The 16,448-nt window shown below is 38.0% G+C and overlaps 1 protein-coding gene across 3 annotated transcripts in view; it reads right to left on the bottom strand.

Annotated features, from left to right (window-relative positions):
* Window positions 1-1,519: 1,519 nt before the first annotated feature.
* The window catches only part of FSD1L (fibronectin type III and SPRY domain containing 1 like), a 41,287-nt gene continuing 26,358 nt past the window's right edge, over window positions 1,520-16,448 (bottom strand). The window contains exons 8-14 of one of the 3 annotated variants that reach the window (XM_042453310.1): window positions 15,710-15,808; window positions 13,304-13,433; window positions 11,228-11,260; window positions 8,715-8,815; window positions 8,273-8,524; window positions 6,797-6,885; window positions 1,520-5,150 (exon numbers count right to left, since the gene is read on the bottom strand). In XM_042453310.1, the coding sequence (XP_042309244.1) occupies window positions 5,028-5,150; window positions 6,797-6,885; window positions 8,273-8,524; window positions 8,715-8,815; window positions 11,228-11,260; window positions 13,304-13,433; window positions 15,710-15,808 (827 nt within the window). In that variant the 3' untranslated portion in view covers window positions 1,520-5,027. The remainder of the gene's footprint in view (window positions 5,151-6,796; window positions 6,886-8,272; window positions 8,525-8,714; window positions 8,816-11,227; window positions 11,261-13,303; window positions 13,434-15,709; window positions 15,809-16,448) is intronic. The other 2 variants (XM_042453312.1, XM_042453311.1) reach the window with 2 other exon arrangements.

Consider the following 16,448-nt stretch of genomic DNA (forward strand, 5'->3'; position numbering starts at 1 on the left):
ACCCAGTGGGTTCCCAAGGCTGAGCTGGGAACTGAACCCTGGTCTTATAGTCCAGACACTCAAATCACTATTGGCTTTTTATGGAGATCCCTTTACATGGTCTAGACCAGCGGCCTCCAAACTCTGCTCTTTGAGGGATATTGGCCAACATGGCCAAGGCTTCTGGGAGCTGAAGCCCAAAATCTCTTCAAGGGCACAGTTTTGGGACCACTGGTCTTGACTGTGGGTCCTCCACATTTAGTGGGGTTGGGGACCCAGGACCCCCCTGAAAGTGGGGGGGGGGGGAGACAAAGGTACTGGTTTATTTTCATTTTCACCTAGAGAATTAACCTCTAGGAATCTCTTGATCCTCCAGCACAATTATATTGTCAAAATCCACCAGCAACTGAACACAGAATTGTGTTGGAAAGACCTACAAATGCCTTCTTGAACTCTAGGAATCCCTAGGCCTCCCAGCAAAACATCTGGCAAACGCTGGCCAGAGAGCCAGGCTGGAGAGGACCCAAATGTTCCTAGAAAAGGTGTATTAATAATAATATTCATTTGTATCAAATAACCAAAGCCGCAAAAGTCAAAGCCACAAATGCAGAGGGTCAACTGCAATTAGAAGTGAAATGGCACCAACTTGAATCACCTCCAGCATTTTGCTATTCTACAGCTAACATGGAAGCAATTTTAAAAAGTAATTTATAGATGGCATTTCACCTTCTTGGTAAGATGAAATAAACATAAATTTATCATCAGAGTCCTGGAGGGCTATGGGGCAATGGTACTATATATACCTTTTGGAGATATATATAATTGCCAAGATGACAAAACAAACATTAAAATGTGTGTTGCCTTATTACTATCTTTGCTCATTAAGGCTATACCCACCCAATTCAGTGCTACCTGAAGGCTCTGGTCCATGGACTGGTGCCATCAGCTGCCTCTCTGCAGGTAGTTTACTGGAATGAAATAAACAGGTGTAGCCAGTGGGCACAAATATGGCACTGGTCCCTGGCACATTTGGGGGGGGGGATGGCTCTCTCTCACATCAAATAACCTTAGAAGCACTAATCTGAGTTATAAGGACATTATGTATGCCTTCTAGTAGCCAGAAGGAACGGAGAGAGGTCACAAATGAAAAGTTCTGATGAGATGAAATGTTGAATACTGGTTACAATGTCTGGCGATCTGCACTCACATAATCTTTCTCACAAAAGAAAGGGTATTGGAGGTAAAAAGTGTGATATATTCACTAACCCCACTTTTCAATTTATTTGATTTCGTAAAGAGAGAAAGTACATTAAAGTCCATTTCTAACTTTTTGAACTTTTATACAATGTTTATCCGCATGTGCCATTACCTTCAGGGCCACATTTGCTTTTACATGAGAAACCTTGGACCTCATAAAACCTTCTCCCTACAATGTTCCCCAGAGTTGTTCTTTCTGTATTGTCTCTTTTCTGCTTCCTTTGTATATTTGATAGGTTGTATATACCTTGATAAAATAAAATCATATTAAACACAAGGAATCTGCAGTCTTTAAAAAGTTTTATTAATACAAAACGCCTGTAAGATGTGTTTGATTTCAAGACACAGCAAATAAAAACACTCCATGGGGTCTAAGGCACCCGGATTTTACAGTGTTGCTATGGCAAGTAGGGCTGTTGTCTTAGGATACTTAACAAGAAGGAAGCACTGCATACCTGAGGTACTGTCAATGTGCAATCTTCCCTGTTCAGTAAGATCAGTATGATGTAACAGCAATAAGCATTCTAGCATCAACACCTTATGCCTCTAGCAAAGTAATGATATTGAGCCATTTTGAGAAGGCACAAGCAGAAGTGTTTATCATAGGTGAAAACTGAACAGCTCATGGGGCAAAACCTGCCCAATGCAAGGCATGGGTGTAGCCACACTGCAGAAATAAAGCAGATTGACACCACTTTAACTGCCACGACTCTATCCTACAGAATCCTGGGATTTGTAGTTTGCTGAGGCACCAGATCTCTGAGACAGACCAGGTTGAAGACCTCACCAAACTACAAATACCCTATTTTGTAGGATAAAGTCATGGCAAAAGTGGTGTCAAACCGTTTTATTTCTGCAGGGTGGAAGAGGTGCCAGAGAGGGTGAGCAAATTTAAAGGTCCCCTTCAAATCAATTAACTTTCAGAACACTTTACTTTAATCCCAGGGGAAAAAATAACGTCCAGAACAGGTAAGGTTAACAAGATGGACAACCATTATACTATTACACTCAGTTGAAAAATGACTATACAAAATACTAACTTGTCAATATTTGCCAGACTGTATCTTGCTTCCAACCTGTTCTACACCGCAAAAGGGAATAGAGTCCTAGCAAACAGGATAAAGAACAGAAGAGAGTGACCGAAGGTGGTGTTGCTAAGTCCTCGAGCTTAAAATTAAGTCTTTAGTTATTGTATAACATTCAAATATTAAACCTTGAAATCCCATTCATAATATTGGCTTGGGTGTTCAAGACGTTCACATTTGAAACTCTCAGCAAGTTCACACAGTCTGACGTTTAAATTCAATTTGCTATTGGATTCCCTAAGATGAAGCCAACTTTTGTTACATAATTATAATAAACGAAAGGTCATAATTTCTGAACACTAAATTAGTCATACACCTTAGGTTTTTTTTTCCTGTAAATATACAAAACAAACCCTTGCTTGCTACAAATACAAAAATACTTTAAATTTTACATTGGGTATGCGGACAAATTATGTACATACAGGGAAAACGCCATGCCTTGTCAACCACAACTGCCACTTGAAGAGTCAACACAATCAAACTGAGCAATCCTTTTCTCAATTGCACCAACATCAGCATGCTTATTCCAGAATGAGAACCAGTCAGGGTTGTGAGCGCATACATTTCACAATCTAAGAAACATGTCTAAAGTGCTTAAGGCATTTCCTCTCATCACTGTACCCTATTTCATTGAACTGATAGGGAACTACCCTGTTGAGCAGCAACAGAACTAAGCACCAGTGTCACAATTTCACAGTAGTCTTTCCATAAAGAAAAATAATAATAACCCTCAGCTATGTGTCAGTTTATGCTTCCAGATGCATGTTAGGAAACTCTAACCATGGAACTGCATCTGGATTCCTATGCAGGTCAGTTAATCTGTAGAAAATTCTTTAAGATGTTTGAACTAGATATACTGTGGGCATGTACACACCAAGGGAAAAACCATAACCTCAGTCCTGTTTTCATAGCTTACTTAGTGGCTAATAGGAACTTATACCCAAATGGTATCATTTGAACTTTGGGGATCTCACCACTATGCAGACTAACTGGATGTTGGTTTACAGGACTCAAAATATTCACTAAAGTATTTTATATACTCTGTTTTACCCCAACAGTAGCTGATATTTGATCTCGAAACCTGTTATCAAAACACCTTTATTTCACAGATCAAAAGTGCAAGGAATAAAAACTTGAGGTTAAGTGCGGCAAATACAAAAAGAATCGGCATCAGAAGTACAGGGAAGTGTTGCAGTATAGAATGTAACACTGGAATAAATCATGTGTTCTTTGATTATTGGAATACATGATAAAGCTAAACAGAGAAGGACATTTTAAGTGATCCGAATTCTGTTGAACATCCTTACTCTGATTTGCTGGTAGGGAACTCTTTTGCAAGAGGACAAGAAAGAACACTGATTAGATAAACATAGACACATAAAGAATTCTGTAGAAGCAATTTACATAATTCCACTGAGAAGGTAAACATCCAAACTGAATCTATTTTTCAGAACAAACAAAAACACATATCCTTTAATGTCCTTTTGTGAGGTTTCTCAGAGACCGCCAGCAAACCTACAGAAACTTTTTAAAAACCCAACACTAAGTGCTTTGTTGGAAACATGAGAAAGAAGCCAAGACAAAATTTTATAAAGGTGAGAAGAAAAGTACCATGAAATCTAGACATGCCAACCTTCATTTATGCTTCTGACTCCATAATATGAGCACATGAATTATGGGTCTTCAAACTGGAATGTATAATCTACTTTTTATAGCTAAAGAAAAAAGCTTTGAAATGGATCGTTTAGGACCAGAATATTTCCCACGTTAGAGAATTAAGGTATTTGACTATCTGGGAGTTCAACAATTATAGATTCCATCTAGTTTTAAAGGCTTAAGAACTAAGGTGTATATATGGAACAATCCAGTTGTTTACAGATAAAGCAGCATGGCTTGAGCAGACTCTGAGAGCAATGTTACCTCAAAGAGGTTTGCTCATTCAGAAAAAAAAATCTAGAGAACTGTTTTATCAACATAGTTCAGACTGAATTCAGCAATGTGACTTAATCTCCACCATTACAAGTATTTCACATAAGGAAAGCACTTCAAAAATTGGAGATAAATAACATGATCATACAGCATTTAATGCAAGTGACATTCTTCATTCCACAAAATATTCTATCTGGTTAATGGGACACTGTGTCCAAACACCAGTTCAAAATGTGGTCCATGACATGTTCCAAGGTTAACCGTAACAGTTTAGTAGCAATCTTAAACTGAAGGACACTGATCAAAATAGATGTATTTTAACCCTCCCCCTTTCTATTTTACTGGGTGGTAAACCTTTAGACTAGCATTAACAGGTTATTGGTGAAGCCTCAGTGCATGACTCCCTAGCTCAGCATCAGGAGTGAGTCTATAGAGAAGAAAAGCATTTAGGGCTTTTACAATAAGATCATAACTGTCTTGGCTCTACATCATGTTGAAGTGATCAGTTATAAGCATCCATAGACAAGTAATCAAATTTAGTCTAGAAGAAGCACATAGCTACAGCCTCAAATACTTTCTCCTCTAAAAAAAAGATGCCTATTTTCCTATTACACTGCAGATTCGCAGTACATTCCTGCTAACACTTCAGTGCAGCTCCAAACATTTTGCAGTAGTGGCACTCAGGCCTTAGAAATAGCAGGAACACATTAAACCGTTGCTCACAAACCCTTCAAATACTACCTGCAAAGAAAAGCAGTAAACCTAGAAGTGGAAACATCACTGGGCAACATTGGTTAGACTACTAGAAGAACCGCTTAATCCATTTTCACTCTTCTGCAGCGTTTTTACAGCAGTAGGAACTTGAAGTCCTGTTGTTAATGTAAGACCACCACACCAAACCTTTAAAAAAAGAAGCAAAGTGAAGGTTTCTTAAATTTGGACTCTCTTCTCACATAAAAAACCTATTAATACCCTATTCGGGAATTATTAAATGTATGTGCAGTAAGTAAATTATTAAATGTATGTGCAGTAAGTAAACCCAGCGAGTCACATGTAGCGTAATGGCTTGAGTGTTGGACTACAGCTCTAGAGACCAGGGGTCAATTCAACCATGAAACCCACCTCTGAACAAATCACTAGTATGTATGCATCATAAATATACTAATAATGCTTAGCAAACAAACCTATGGTTTGGTACCTGCTACTGATTTTAATAACTGGTGTGTTTACAATAATTTGTTATATTCTTACTGTTGGTTTATATATTGTTTTATTCTCTTTGGTGCTAATGCAATAATTTTAAATGAATGAATTTAGATTTTGATTTTACGGTCTGCAACATGCAACTACAGACTGCATGCTGTCGGCCACAGTAAATTAAGAGACTACAGCTGAAAATATCTGACTCAATTTATTATAATTTAACAATGCAGTTTCTCTCCAATGCTAAAAAATGGGTTTTAGCTTCAAAAGGAATCTAGCTCCCTAGACATTTTTAACATGAATAGGAAGAGAATTCATTGATATCAGACACCTATACGACACTGGATAGTGTAAATTCTTAGATATGAAGTGGTATGCTTCTTCTCCCTTAGTTCTCCAATTTCTTCCTCCCTCAACTGCCTATATTGTATAAGTCCCGAAAAAAAAAAACAGTTAGCATGAGTCCTTGAAAGACCACCCTGGATTTTATTTTCATTTTATTTGCAAAATAAAAAAGGAAATTAAAAATGTATATATGAGGTACTCCACAAGTATCCAGAATCTTTAAAAAAAGGAGACCCTGTTTTGCAACAACCTGCTAGAAGTATGACTGTGACAATTAACATTAAGAGGCACTTTGCAGTATTACAGCCTCAAAACCAAAGGTAACAGAGTTATCTTTTCGAAAGATGGCTCTTGAAGCATTAAACATGCATTATTTTTTTCTAGTCCCTAATTCTGCAGTATATACAAAGACAATTCAAACGAAGAAGTGTCTTGGTATTAACAGATACATGATTTACTTTATGTCCTTTCAAATATTACTAGCAAATGTCAATCCAACAACGCAAGAGCATAGCCAGGTTTAAAAAAACTATTCCAATATGATAATACTCCATATTTTTAAAACAGTAAGATATGTGCAATCAGAATTAATGTATCTGTTCACCTGGGTCAATCCAAATTCTGCAACCTGCACAAAATATGCACATTATTTTCCAAAAGTGATGGCTTGAACATTTTCTATTTTAAAACATAAACTAAAGATTCTCAGTTCCTTTAGATGTTTCTCTGCACTCTTGATCTGTGGCATGCCTAAAGCCCTGGAATAAGTAATGGTAACCAGTTTTGCCCCTTGGTGTAAACAGTTTTTAATTATATGTCATCATTACAAATGAAATACTGACACACTAAACATTTGAAATCAGTCCCAAATTTTTGTTCCAATAAGGGCATTTTCCACATTATAAAAATATTTTACTTGCACTTTAAGCAGTGAGTGATATAGACAATGCTATTTAAAGCAGTAATTACAAAAACTTGATTAGTTAATAAAAACTAACCATGAAGCCTGGTAAGAGTGGTTGGGTGAATTTCGTTTTGAAGGTGTACAGTAACTGCTTTGAAGTTGCATTATAAAAAGAGAGCTGACCTGAGGAGAAAAAAAGCAGATTGACAATTCAAATAAATACCAGTTTGCTTTCCTTTTAATTTCTCTAGTCATTAGGTTGTATATTAACAAATATGATTCAAGCTCTGTAGGAAAATATTTGACAACTAGAACTCAGATCATAAGAAAGCAACATGATTTGATTACGCTACAACAGTTTGCAATAAAATGGATCTAGATAGAAGGGGAAACGCTACCCCACTGACTTTACCACATATTCATGTGTTAAATCCATTTTAATTCCAGGTAGTAATTGACATTGTTGTCACTTGATGTACATGAGATACAGTGGGCATTTGGTGTCTGCAGGGAATCCGTTTTGGATCCCCCCACGGATACCAAAATCCGTGGATGCCCAAATCTCATTGTCCTCAGTGGTGGAGTGGCCACATTGCCACGCTACCATTGGGCATATTGGAACTTTGCCACCCTCGCCCCCAGAAGTCGCTGCCTCCCTTCCTCGTCCGGTTCTTCCTTCTTCCTCCTCCTCTTCCCCCACCACCTCCATTGCCACCGCCACTCTTCCTGCTGTCTCTTCTTCTTCCTTGTTCCTCCTCTTTTCCCTGCTGCCACTGCCTCTGCCTCCTCTCATCCTTCCTCTTCCCCCTGCCGCCGACACTCTTCCTCCTCTTTCCTCTTCCTTCCTCCTCTTGCTCTGTGGACATGCAGACTGGCGTGCACCAAAATGGTGCAGTGGAGGCGAAGTCAGGGCATCCAGCATGAGGACAATGCGGCCTGACTCTGCCCACAGGTCAGCACAAAGTGCTGGTCTGTATAGGCCCTTAGTTTTTAAAAACCATTATAGCTCTGTATATTGCAATTGGGGGGAAGAAGGTGAGGTTGGGGATATTAATGTCTTTTTCTTTGAACATGTTTTGGCTGGAAGTCACCCAACTGCTATTTCGAACCTCAAGAAGAAATAAGCAATGAGGGCTTTCCCACTTTTCTGTTAAAAGCCACCAGAGCATCACCTGCAGTTTTAGGCCTCCTAACCCCATTTAACCCAGGTTTTCTTCCCCAGCACAAATAGAACACAAGAAGTAATTGTGTGGCCCTCCAGATGTTGAATTGCAACTCCCAGTTCCTTATTAATAGCTATGATGGAAACAGCAGTCCAACATCTATAGGGATGTAAAACTTGACTAGAGCCTCAAACCACTGTTATTTGCAATAGTCTAAATCCAACTGCTAAAATAAAGGCATATCACTGCCAATGCTTCAATGCCTCTACACTAGTTGGGAGTAGCAACTGCATTTAGGCCAATGCTCTCATCTCGCTCTGAAAAAAAGCATCTAGCAAATCAACAAAGATACAAGTTTCCAGGATTTCTTCACAACATTTACTTAGAATATGGGGACTCAGAATTACCTCCATCAAAGTCACAATAGACTCCTATTCTGTCTGGAACAATGACGTCTAATGTTTTTGCTTTATTATTGTGTTTGGCAGCAAATGTGGTCTGGAGCCAGTTATTTACATGTACACACCAGCTTGTATTAGTCTTTCCCAGCTGATCAAATTTCCCCATATTTTTATATGCTACTCCTACACTGTAGGATTTGCAGTCTTTCTGGGCCTTTACTTCCCAGTAGTGTTGCCCATTTTCAATAGTAGTATCACCTGTAAAAAAAGTACAGAGACATCAGTGAATACTTCAGGTATGTTTAAACACACAAACTGTTCAAAAATCAGAATTCAAATTGTTGAATGTGGTTTATAATTTCATGCCCCAGTGAAAATAAAAAATCATTCCAGTGTTTTCTATCCACAATGCCACAACTGCAAGTAAGAAAGCTTGAAAACACCTTACCTAACACTGTGTACGATTCCCCAGTAAATCTATCTCTGCTTCCTCTTATCAAAGGTGAACGTGAGGTAACTGATGACCGTTTTGGAGATGGAGTGCCACTTCTGTAAGATGACAAGAAATGAATTGGTACCATGCTGCACCACACAAGCAATGGACACTATAGTATGTGAATAATGGAAACAAGGTAGCTTTGAAAAAACACAAGCATTTAGAGTAATATATGACTCATGCACTATTAGAGGCGTTTGTTCAGCTAGCCATGCTTAGTCAAGAGGTAATCAATATGAACAGCCATGCACAAAAGATGCTACTAGAAGGGAGATAAAGTCATGCTGTGTCAACAGAGGAGCTGCTATTACAGAAGATCAGACGGTGTAGGTGGATGGAAAAGATTGAAAGTGAGTATTCTGGTATATCCACAGGGGAGTGGAAATGACACCTTACAAAAGGGACCAAGGCCAGTCTGATTAGAAGTGGGTATCTTGAAATCAGACAGCTCCCCAATCTCATTACATCAGTAACTCTCCCTGCAATGCTGGCATAATCTTACCACTCTTTGGTATCACACTGACTGCAGTCAACTCATTATATCTCAAAAAAAATTTGGGGAGACTAGTCTGAGTCTTGGGGGAATTTTAAAGTGGATTCGTTTATTCTGTAAAGCAGAGTGTCTATGGTAGAAAAGTGGTATCAAAGTAACTGCATTATTATTTTCAGAATGAAATCCTAATGTGGATGTGAATACAATTACAACAACACTGAAAAGGTGCCTTGAAAAGACAAAGCATACTAAAGAAAAGTTACTTACCAAAAGAAAAAGAGAAATAAGGGAAGCATGAAAAGATAGCAAAGCCAAGAAATTAAAGCATATCTTCAGGGAAAAAGAGGGAACACATAACAACACTAGATCCTACTCTATGTTTATCTTTACTATGAAGCCCTTCTCATTTCTACCATAAAAGCAACCTTAGTTCTGCTGCCAGGTAAGGAAGAAAAATAGCATGCTCATTAACACAAATGCATTTGTTACAAACAGGCCAGACGGCAATTAATCCTTCCCACACACCCAGCAAATCCAACCCAAATGCTGTCATGCTATTTTTCAGGTAAGTGGTCACAGATCCCTTCACCGAGAAGACAACAGTTACACTAACAGCCTTTACTAGTATACACAAAGACATGTACCATATTTTAAAATAGTTGGTGCATTTAAAGAATCTGATTGCTCACATGAAAATAAATGCCAAATTCTCTGTAACTGTTCAAGGATACCATGTACACCAGTGTTTCTAAAGCTATCTGTTGTGGGAGACTGGCATCATATTTATGTCCATGGACTGCAACTGTTTCTTGCTTTCCCGGAAACTCACTAGGGACTGGGAGCTGATGGCATATGGACTAGCCCTAGTTCATGGATCATCACTCTGAGTGGTGCTGATGTTCACCGTTTGATTTCTTAAGGCAAAATAATTGTACCATTGCCATTTCTATAGTATTTTATTTGTTCAACTAACAAAGAGTAATAGTTTCGACTGCATCTCTATGAGAGAAGACATACAAACTGTTAAGACAACCTGTTTAATTCTCCAGAACCATTACTTCAGCCAGGTTGTCAAAGGGCAAAAGGTGATATCCAAATTACAGCAGACATGTGTCAGTACATTTAGTAACTGTTCCCTTCCTAGTACTGTTTAGTGATACAAAATTTAAGCATCATGTTTCAAGCTATACCTCACTTCACCAGTTGCTTCTACCAGAGAAATAATAGCACCCTCTGTTATTAAACTGAAATTATTGGAAGGAGGCAAATTAGATACAGTACTGGGGTATTAGGTGGCTGTCCAAGTCTGTTCTAGCAGCTAGCTAAAAATTTAAATCCTCTTTCAGGAAAGAGATACTGTATATTAATTTCACACAGTATCAAACAAGGAGCCAGGGTGAGGAAGAATAGAATCTGCTGTAGCACTGTCTCTTCAAGATGACTTTAAAGAGCAGCCATGCTGTTAATTTTGGCAGTATGAGACCCAGTGGCAACCCATATTTTAAGTAGCAGGGGAACATCTAATCCTGTGGCTGTGGGATGAGCTCCCACCCATCCCTCAAACCACAGCCACTGCTATTAAGATCCCTTCATTTACTTCAAATTAAAAAGTGACAATCTAGGGTTACAGTCCCATTATGGAGGACATGACGAACTACATATCATAAACATCAGAGAGGCCAACTCTGATGGACAACTGATGACTTTATATTTCAATTTTTGTCAGTAGTTTTCAAGATGTAAAAGGCTAAAATTCAATAGTGCCTTCTATTCTTTTCAGAAAGAGTTTAAGTGTTAAAGCAAAAGATGGCATAACAAAACTGTAGGATCTACAATGGAACATAGCAGTTTGTCTACTAGTAAAGGCTGTTGAAGTGATTCATGCTAAGTCTAAAGAGCAAGAACTGAAAGAAGAACACTAAAGAGTAATGCTGGAGACTAAATCCTATGGCTGGAAGAGGCACATTATCACCTTGCATTGTTCTTCAGATGGGTGATCTGGCCACTGTTAGACAAAAATAGGCAGTTAAAAGCTACTTCATGGCTATGTACAGCCATATTTTTTAAAAAGCAGAAATATCTTCTTTAGAACCAACAGTATTTGCCTTATTGTAATGTAGCCACTATTATCTATACATATTTATCCAAAAAATGCTAATTTCTTATAAAATATAATGACAAGTATTTTAAGAACTATATTTCAAAGCAGGTTTTAAATGTGTTAAGCCTTGCTGGAATTTTACAGAAGTTTCATCTTTGTGTGTGTATACCTCTAAGTTGCATGCTGACATGGTAACTCCATGAATTTCATAGGGTTTTCATAGGCAACGATTTCTCAGAGGTGGTTTTGCCAATTCCTTCCTCAGTAATATAGCCTACGGTACTTGGTATTTGTTGGGAGACTCCCATCAGAGTATTAACCAGAGCTGACCTTGCTTAGATTCCTAGATTAGACAGGATCTGATGCCTTTAGGGTATTTAGGCCTTTCCAAGTTTCATCCACTGCACTCAGTTTGTTACCACCTCCTTTTACACATGGTGGAATCTACTACTATTGAGATCAGAGACCCATGGAGCTGACCAGGCTTAGGATGTCCTCCTTCACACTTGAGAAAGTTAACATACACTGTAGGCATTTAATTGCTTCTATTAATCATGGAGAACGTTTATAGCAAATGCTGTCAGCATCTGAACAGCCCTGTTCAATTACAAACAGTCAATACAGAAACACTGACCATAGCAATGATTTTACTAGCTGCTAAGCATGTGGCTTTGCCTGAAATTTCACAACACACACCTGTGGGCTGCTGTGTATGCTTCTCTCCTACACACCCTTGTGGTTCCCCCAACTGCTTTTTACTTCCCCTATGGACCACCAATTGCTCCACTAAGGTCCAAAACACATTACAGAAATAATCCACTTTGAGACTGCTTTAACTGCTTTGGCTCAATGCTAGGGAATTCTTGGAACTGTAGTTTTGTGAGACATTTAGCTTTCTCTGTCGTAGTGCTCTGGTGCCACAATAAACTACAATTCCCAGGATTCCCCAGCACTGAGCCAGGACAGTTAAAGTAATCTCTAACTAGAATATTTCTGCAGTGTGTTCTGGACCTAACTTGAATGAAAGAATGGTTTTGTTTACCTATCTGACCATCCCCTGGACCATGCTGTTCCTTAGGTGTAAGTGTGAAAGTTTACTGCATGCCAATAGATTGTAACTTCAGTACCTTCAGCCTTTTTTTGTAAGCACTCAGAAGGATGTTGGTTACAAAGATGCTTAAAAGAACAGCTTTGCTTTTTTAACATGCTAGACGCAGAAAAGCCCCAAAAGTTACGGATGTGATATTCACATGATAAACAGAACAGCAACCATCTATAAAGGAGACATTCTTTATGTCTAAAACTTTCTATCTTACTAGAAACCCCAAACTGATGTTTAAAAAACAATTAATTCCATTGTTTCAATTCATTCTTATTTGCAGCTTTACAAATATAATTTTCAAAAAAGCAAACCTTGGTTTTGCCATCTTTTTTCAATAAGGGACACCAGTTTACTAGGCCATTATAGTTAATGGGACTTGAGCATCCATGGATTTTGGTATCCAAGGTAGGGTGGGAACCAAACCCCAGTGGAAACCAAGGACCCACTATACCTACAACATATAAAAAGTTGCTTCCAACGAGTGTGGCTTTCATGCATGAGCCATATCACAAAAGGGGCAAGTCCTTAACCTTAGTACATACCTTTCTTATATATATATATATATCCATCTAAAATTCTTTGTGATAATACTTTCTTTCTATGTTATGTCACTTTTCCAGAGCAAAGGAACTTCTCATATCAATACAGGTGCCATGTTATTTGTTCTTAAAAGCTTCTTAAACTACTGGCAAGAATGTTTGGTATCAATGGCCAACACGTTAATTAAATTTAAGATTATACTTTAAATATCTTCAGCCAACAAAAATTACAAACATCTATTCACCATGTTGGACCTCTATAAGACTTGTAAAGCTACTTCTGAGGAAGAAATCAGTTTTCCTTACCTGCCTTTGTTCTCTTTCCCCTTTATTTTGTTTTCCTGGCTTTTGCCTCCTGTGGAGTCCCACTCAACACAGGAATCTTCAACTTTCAAATTAATATGAGATGAAGAACCATCCAGATTGAATACAAGAGCTGACCAAAGACAAGATGCAGATCTTGTTATTCACAGCATTTTTTTTTCAGTGTAAAGGAAGCTAATGTTTCTAAATAGGTTAACCAGTCAAACAAATGATGTTTGTTCAAAATGGTCAAATACATAATGTTATTCTTTTTTTCTAACGCACGCTCAACTTGGTTGCTTGCTTACTTGATTTGTTTTAATGGCTGTGGAGATATGATCTGAATACTCTCAGTCAGAGCCTTTCACCATTTTTTCTGTTAATAACTCCTTCCAAATCTGCTGTTTACTAAAAGCAACACCTTTTGAGCAAATTATCATGGGAAGAGTGATTTTGCAGCAGAAGAAAGCTCTCACCTTTTCTTCAAAGTGAGAGCAAAAGGGTGAGCACACTTGTAAAATAAGTGGCTTTGGTCCAGGTGAGTTCATCCCAGTTTGCTATACAAAATGATATAAAGTAGGGCTTTATTTCTAGTTTAACCTTAAAAACAGTTATTTTATTTTTGTGGTAAGAGCCAATTTGTCATTATAGTTCTATGGTAGCCTTGTCTGCTGCAGTAGGCATTTAAACCTTGTGACTGAAAATGCTATGGAAAACATGTGGATTTTTTAAACGCTCACTTAACAAGTGTTAGGGTGATTTGTATGACACAGCATTAGAAGACAGAAGTTAGGAAAACGCTACCACCTCCAGATCTTTAACTGGTAAAACCAAATGCATCAAGTGGGAATAGATGAGCAATTTCTACCATGATCTTTCCCAATATTAAGTTTAATACAGGAATTTTCAGTATGTACAATTTATTCAAGAAGGCTTCCAATTTTTAGTGCTACAAAGGCAATGTCAATGAGGTAAATAATATTCTGGCCTCTGGGAATGTTACTATACAATCCAGCAGTCAGAATTGAGTCACTGTTCCTCACTGAAATTTGTTTTTGTGCAAATTTAATCTTTGTTACTGCCAACTAAGCAGAATAATTGAGCCTATGTTTCTGTGCTTCACTTTTGGAAGCTAAACAATAGCTGTCATACTAAACAGACCCTATTCAATTAGACTGCATTAAAAGCAGTTCTTTGCTATTTCAACATACAAGCTTTGAAATTCCTCTAGGAAAGGTCAACAAGGCAATGCTTAGCTTGAAGACTGTAACAAGAAACTATCAAGCCCACGTAAACACAATCCAGTTCTAGAGAGAAATAAGTAAGTTAACAATAGCATTAAAATGAAAAAGACATCTGTTAGGATTGGCACAGGCTGAGAAGTCATGGGTGATACTGGTGGTTATACAGTAGCTAAGGATAGTTTACTAACACCAGATTAATGCATCTTCCAAGCCAAGCCCAAACATAGTTGATGCAAAGCTAAGCAATGCAGCTTCCTAAAAATGTTTTGCAGTAGTTCTAATCTTAGAATAGAAACATGTGGTGATACAACCAATGACAAATACGTATATGAACATTTGCAAACTCATTTGTCATGGAGCCAGGTTCTTTTTAAATCTTAAAGTTGAGACTTCTTTCAAGAACTTTATATTTCAAGGCTTTAAAGGTGTATCTTTGCAGAACCCTCTATAGTAGCTTTCTAGGGATTCCTTTTCACCTGAATTTATGTACCTAGACAACTGGTCATTTCATACGCTATAGTAAACTGATCTCTGTATGGGCCTCTTTGATGATATCTTCAGTATGAACTCACATTTAATCCAGGCTGGCAAGAGATGTCACGAACTGAAATAAACTCCAAAGTTGTCTGAGATAACTGACTCTTATTCTAAGTTTTCTATTTTCACTTGATTAATGTCCTTTGCAAGCCTCTCAGTATCATAAAGCATGCTGTTCAGCTACAGAGCTAAAACATCACAACTGAATTATATTAATCCAACATGCATAGTGCCCAAAAGCACCCCCATAAATTCTGTTGCAAATGTAAGACTACTATCCATAATCAAGGTACTATACCAGGGATGGGCAAACTGTGGCCCATGGACTGCATTCACTCTCCCTTCACTGTCCTTTCAGGCCTTTGCCAGACCCCCCCCCCCCCCCCGACCCTCAAATTTAGAACAGTGAAAATCATCCACAGTTATCAAATCCCCACCCCAGAGTGATGGATAGATGAAATAAATAAATCCTCCAGGCCACTACCTGCATGAAAATGCACAAAAATGAAAACTGGACATTCCTCTTGTTCTTGCTTTTAGCAAACTTTGAGGAACAAAAAATTGGGTCCCTATCACAGTTGCCCACTGCAACACTATATTATGTTAGTACATGATTACATGCTTCTACCTTTTGTCTCTAATGTCACAGGATCAGAATAATCTCCAGCCACAGCCTTGTTACAAGCACGGACACGGAAGTTCATATATTTCGAATCAAACCTCAAACCTGCAAGAAGGAAAAGTTTTCTTACGAACTACAATTATGCTGAACAGGAGTACGAAAGGAACAGACAAAGATATTTAGGTTTCCTCCTGTTACATGGCCACATGCACATTCAGGTATTAATGACATCTGATGGTAGGGAAATTACATGAGACATAGAACCTCTGCATTATGACATTGGAAGCATAATGTATTTGTGAATGTAGTCTTCCTATTTCTAGGGAACTTAACAATAAAATAAGGGGGGGGAGGGAATCAGTTGACTCTAATACATATACAGTAACTAACAGACTTCAACTTGAATGTGATTATAACTGTTAGCTCATCCAAAGACTCTGCTTTGTCAAAGGACTGAGATTTATAACAACTGTATACACAAGGGTTGGACTAAAAAGCAGATGATGTACTTAATAATTAAGAGTGTTGGGCTAGTCTCCAAAATATTGTTTTAATGAGGAAATTACACAAGGAAACTCCATAGACATGTTAAGAAGATTACCCATCCTTGTCATCATTCATTGTTGTTTTAAAAATATCAATTTGATATTGTGGTTTTATTGTTATTGCTTTCCCAGAACACAGTGTAATATCCAAGTTAATGAGGACACACTAGAAAATGAAGAAATGCATAGATTAGGGTTAC

Source organism: Sceloporus undulatus, chromosome 2, assembly GCF_019175285.1.
Source record: "Sceloporus undulatus isolate JIND9_A2432 ecotype Alabama chromosome 2, SceUnd_v1.1, whole genome shotgun sequence".
NCBI classification, from domain to species: Eukaryota; Metazoa; Chordata; class Lepidosauria; order Squamata; family Phrynosomatidae; genus Sceloporus; species Sceloporus undulatus.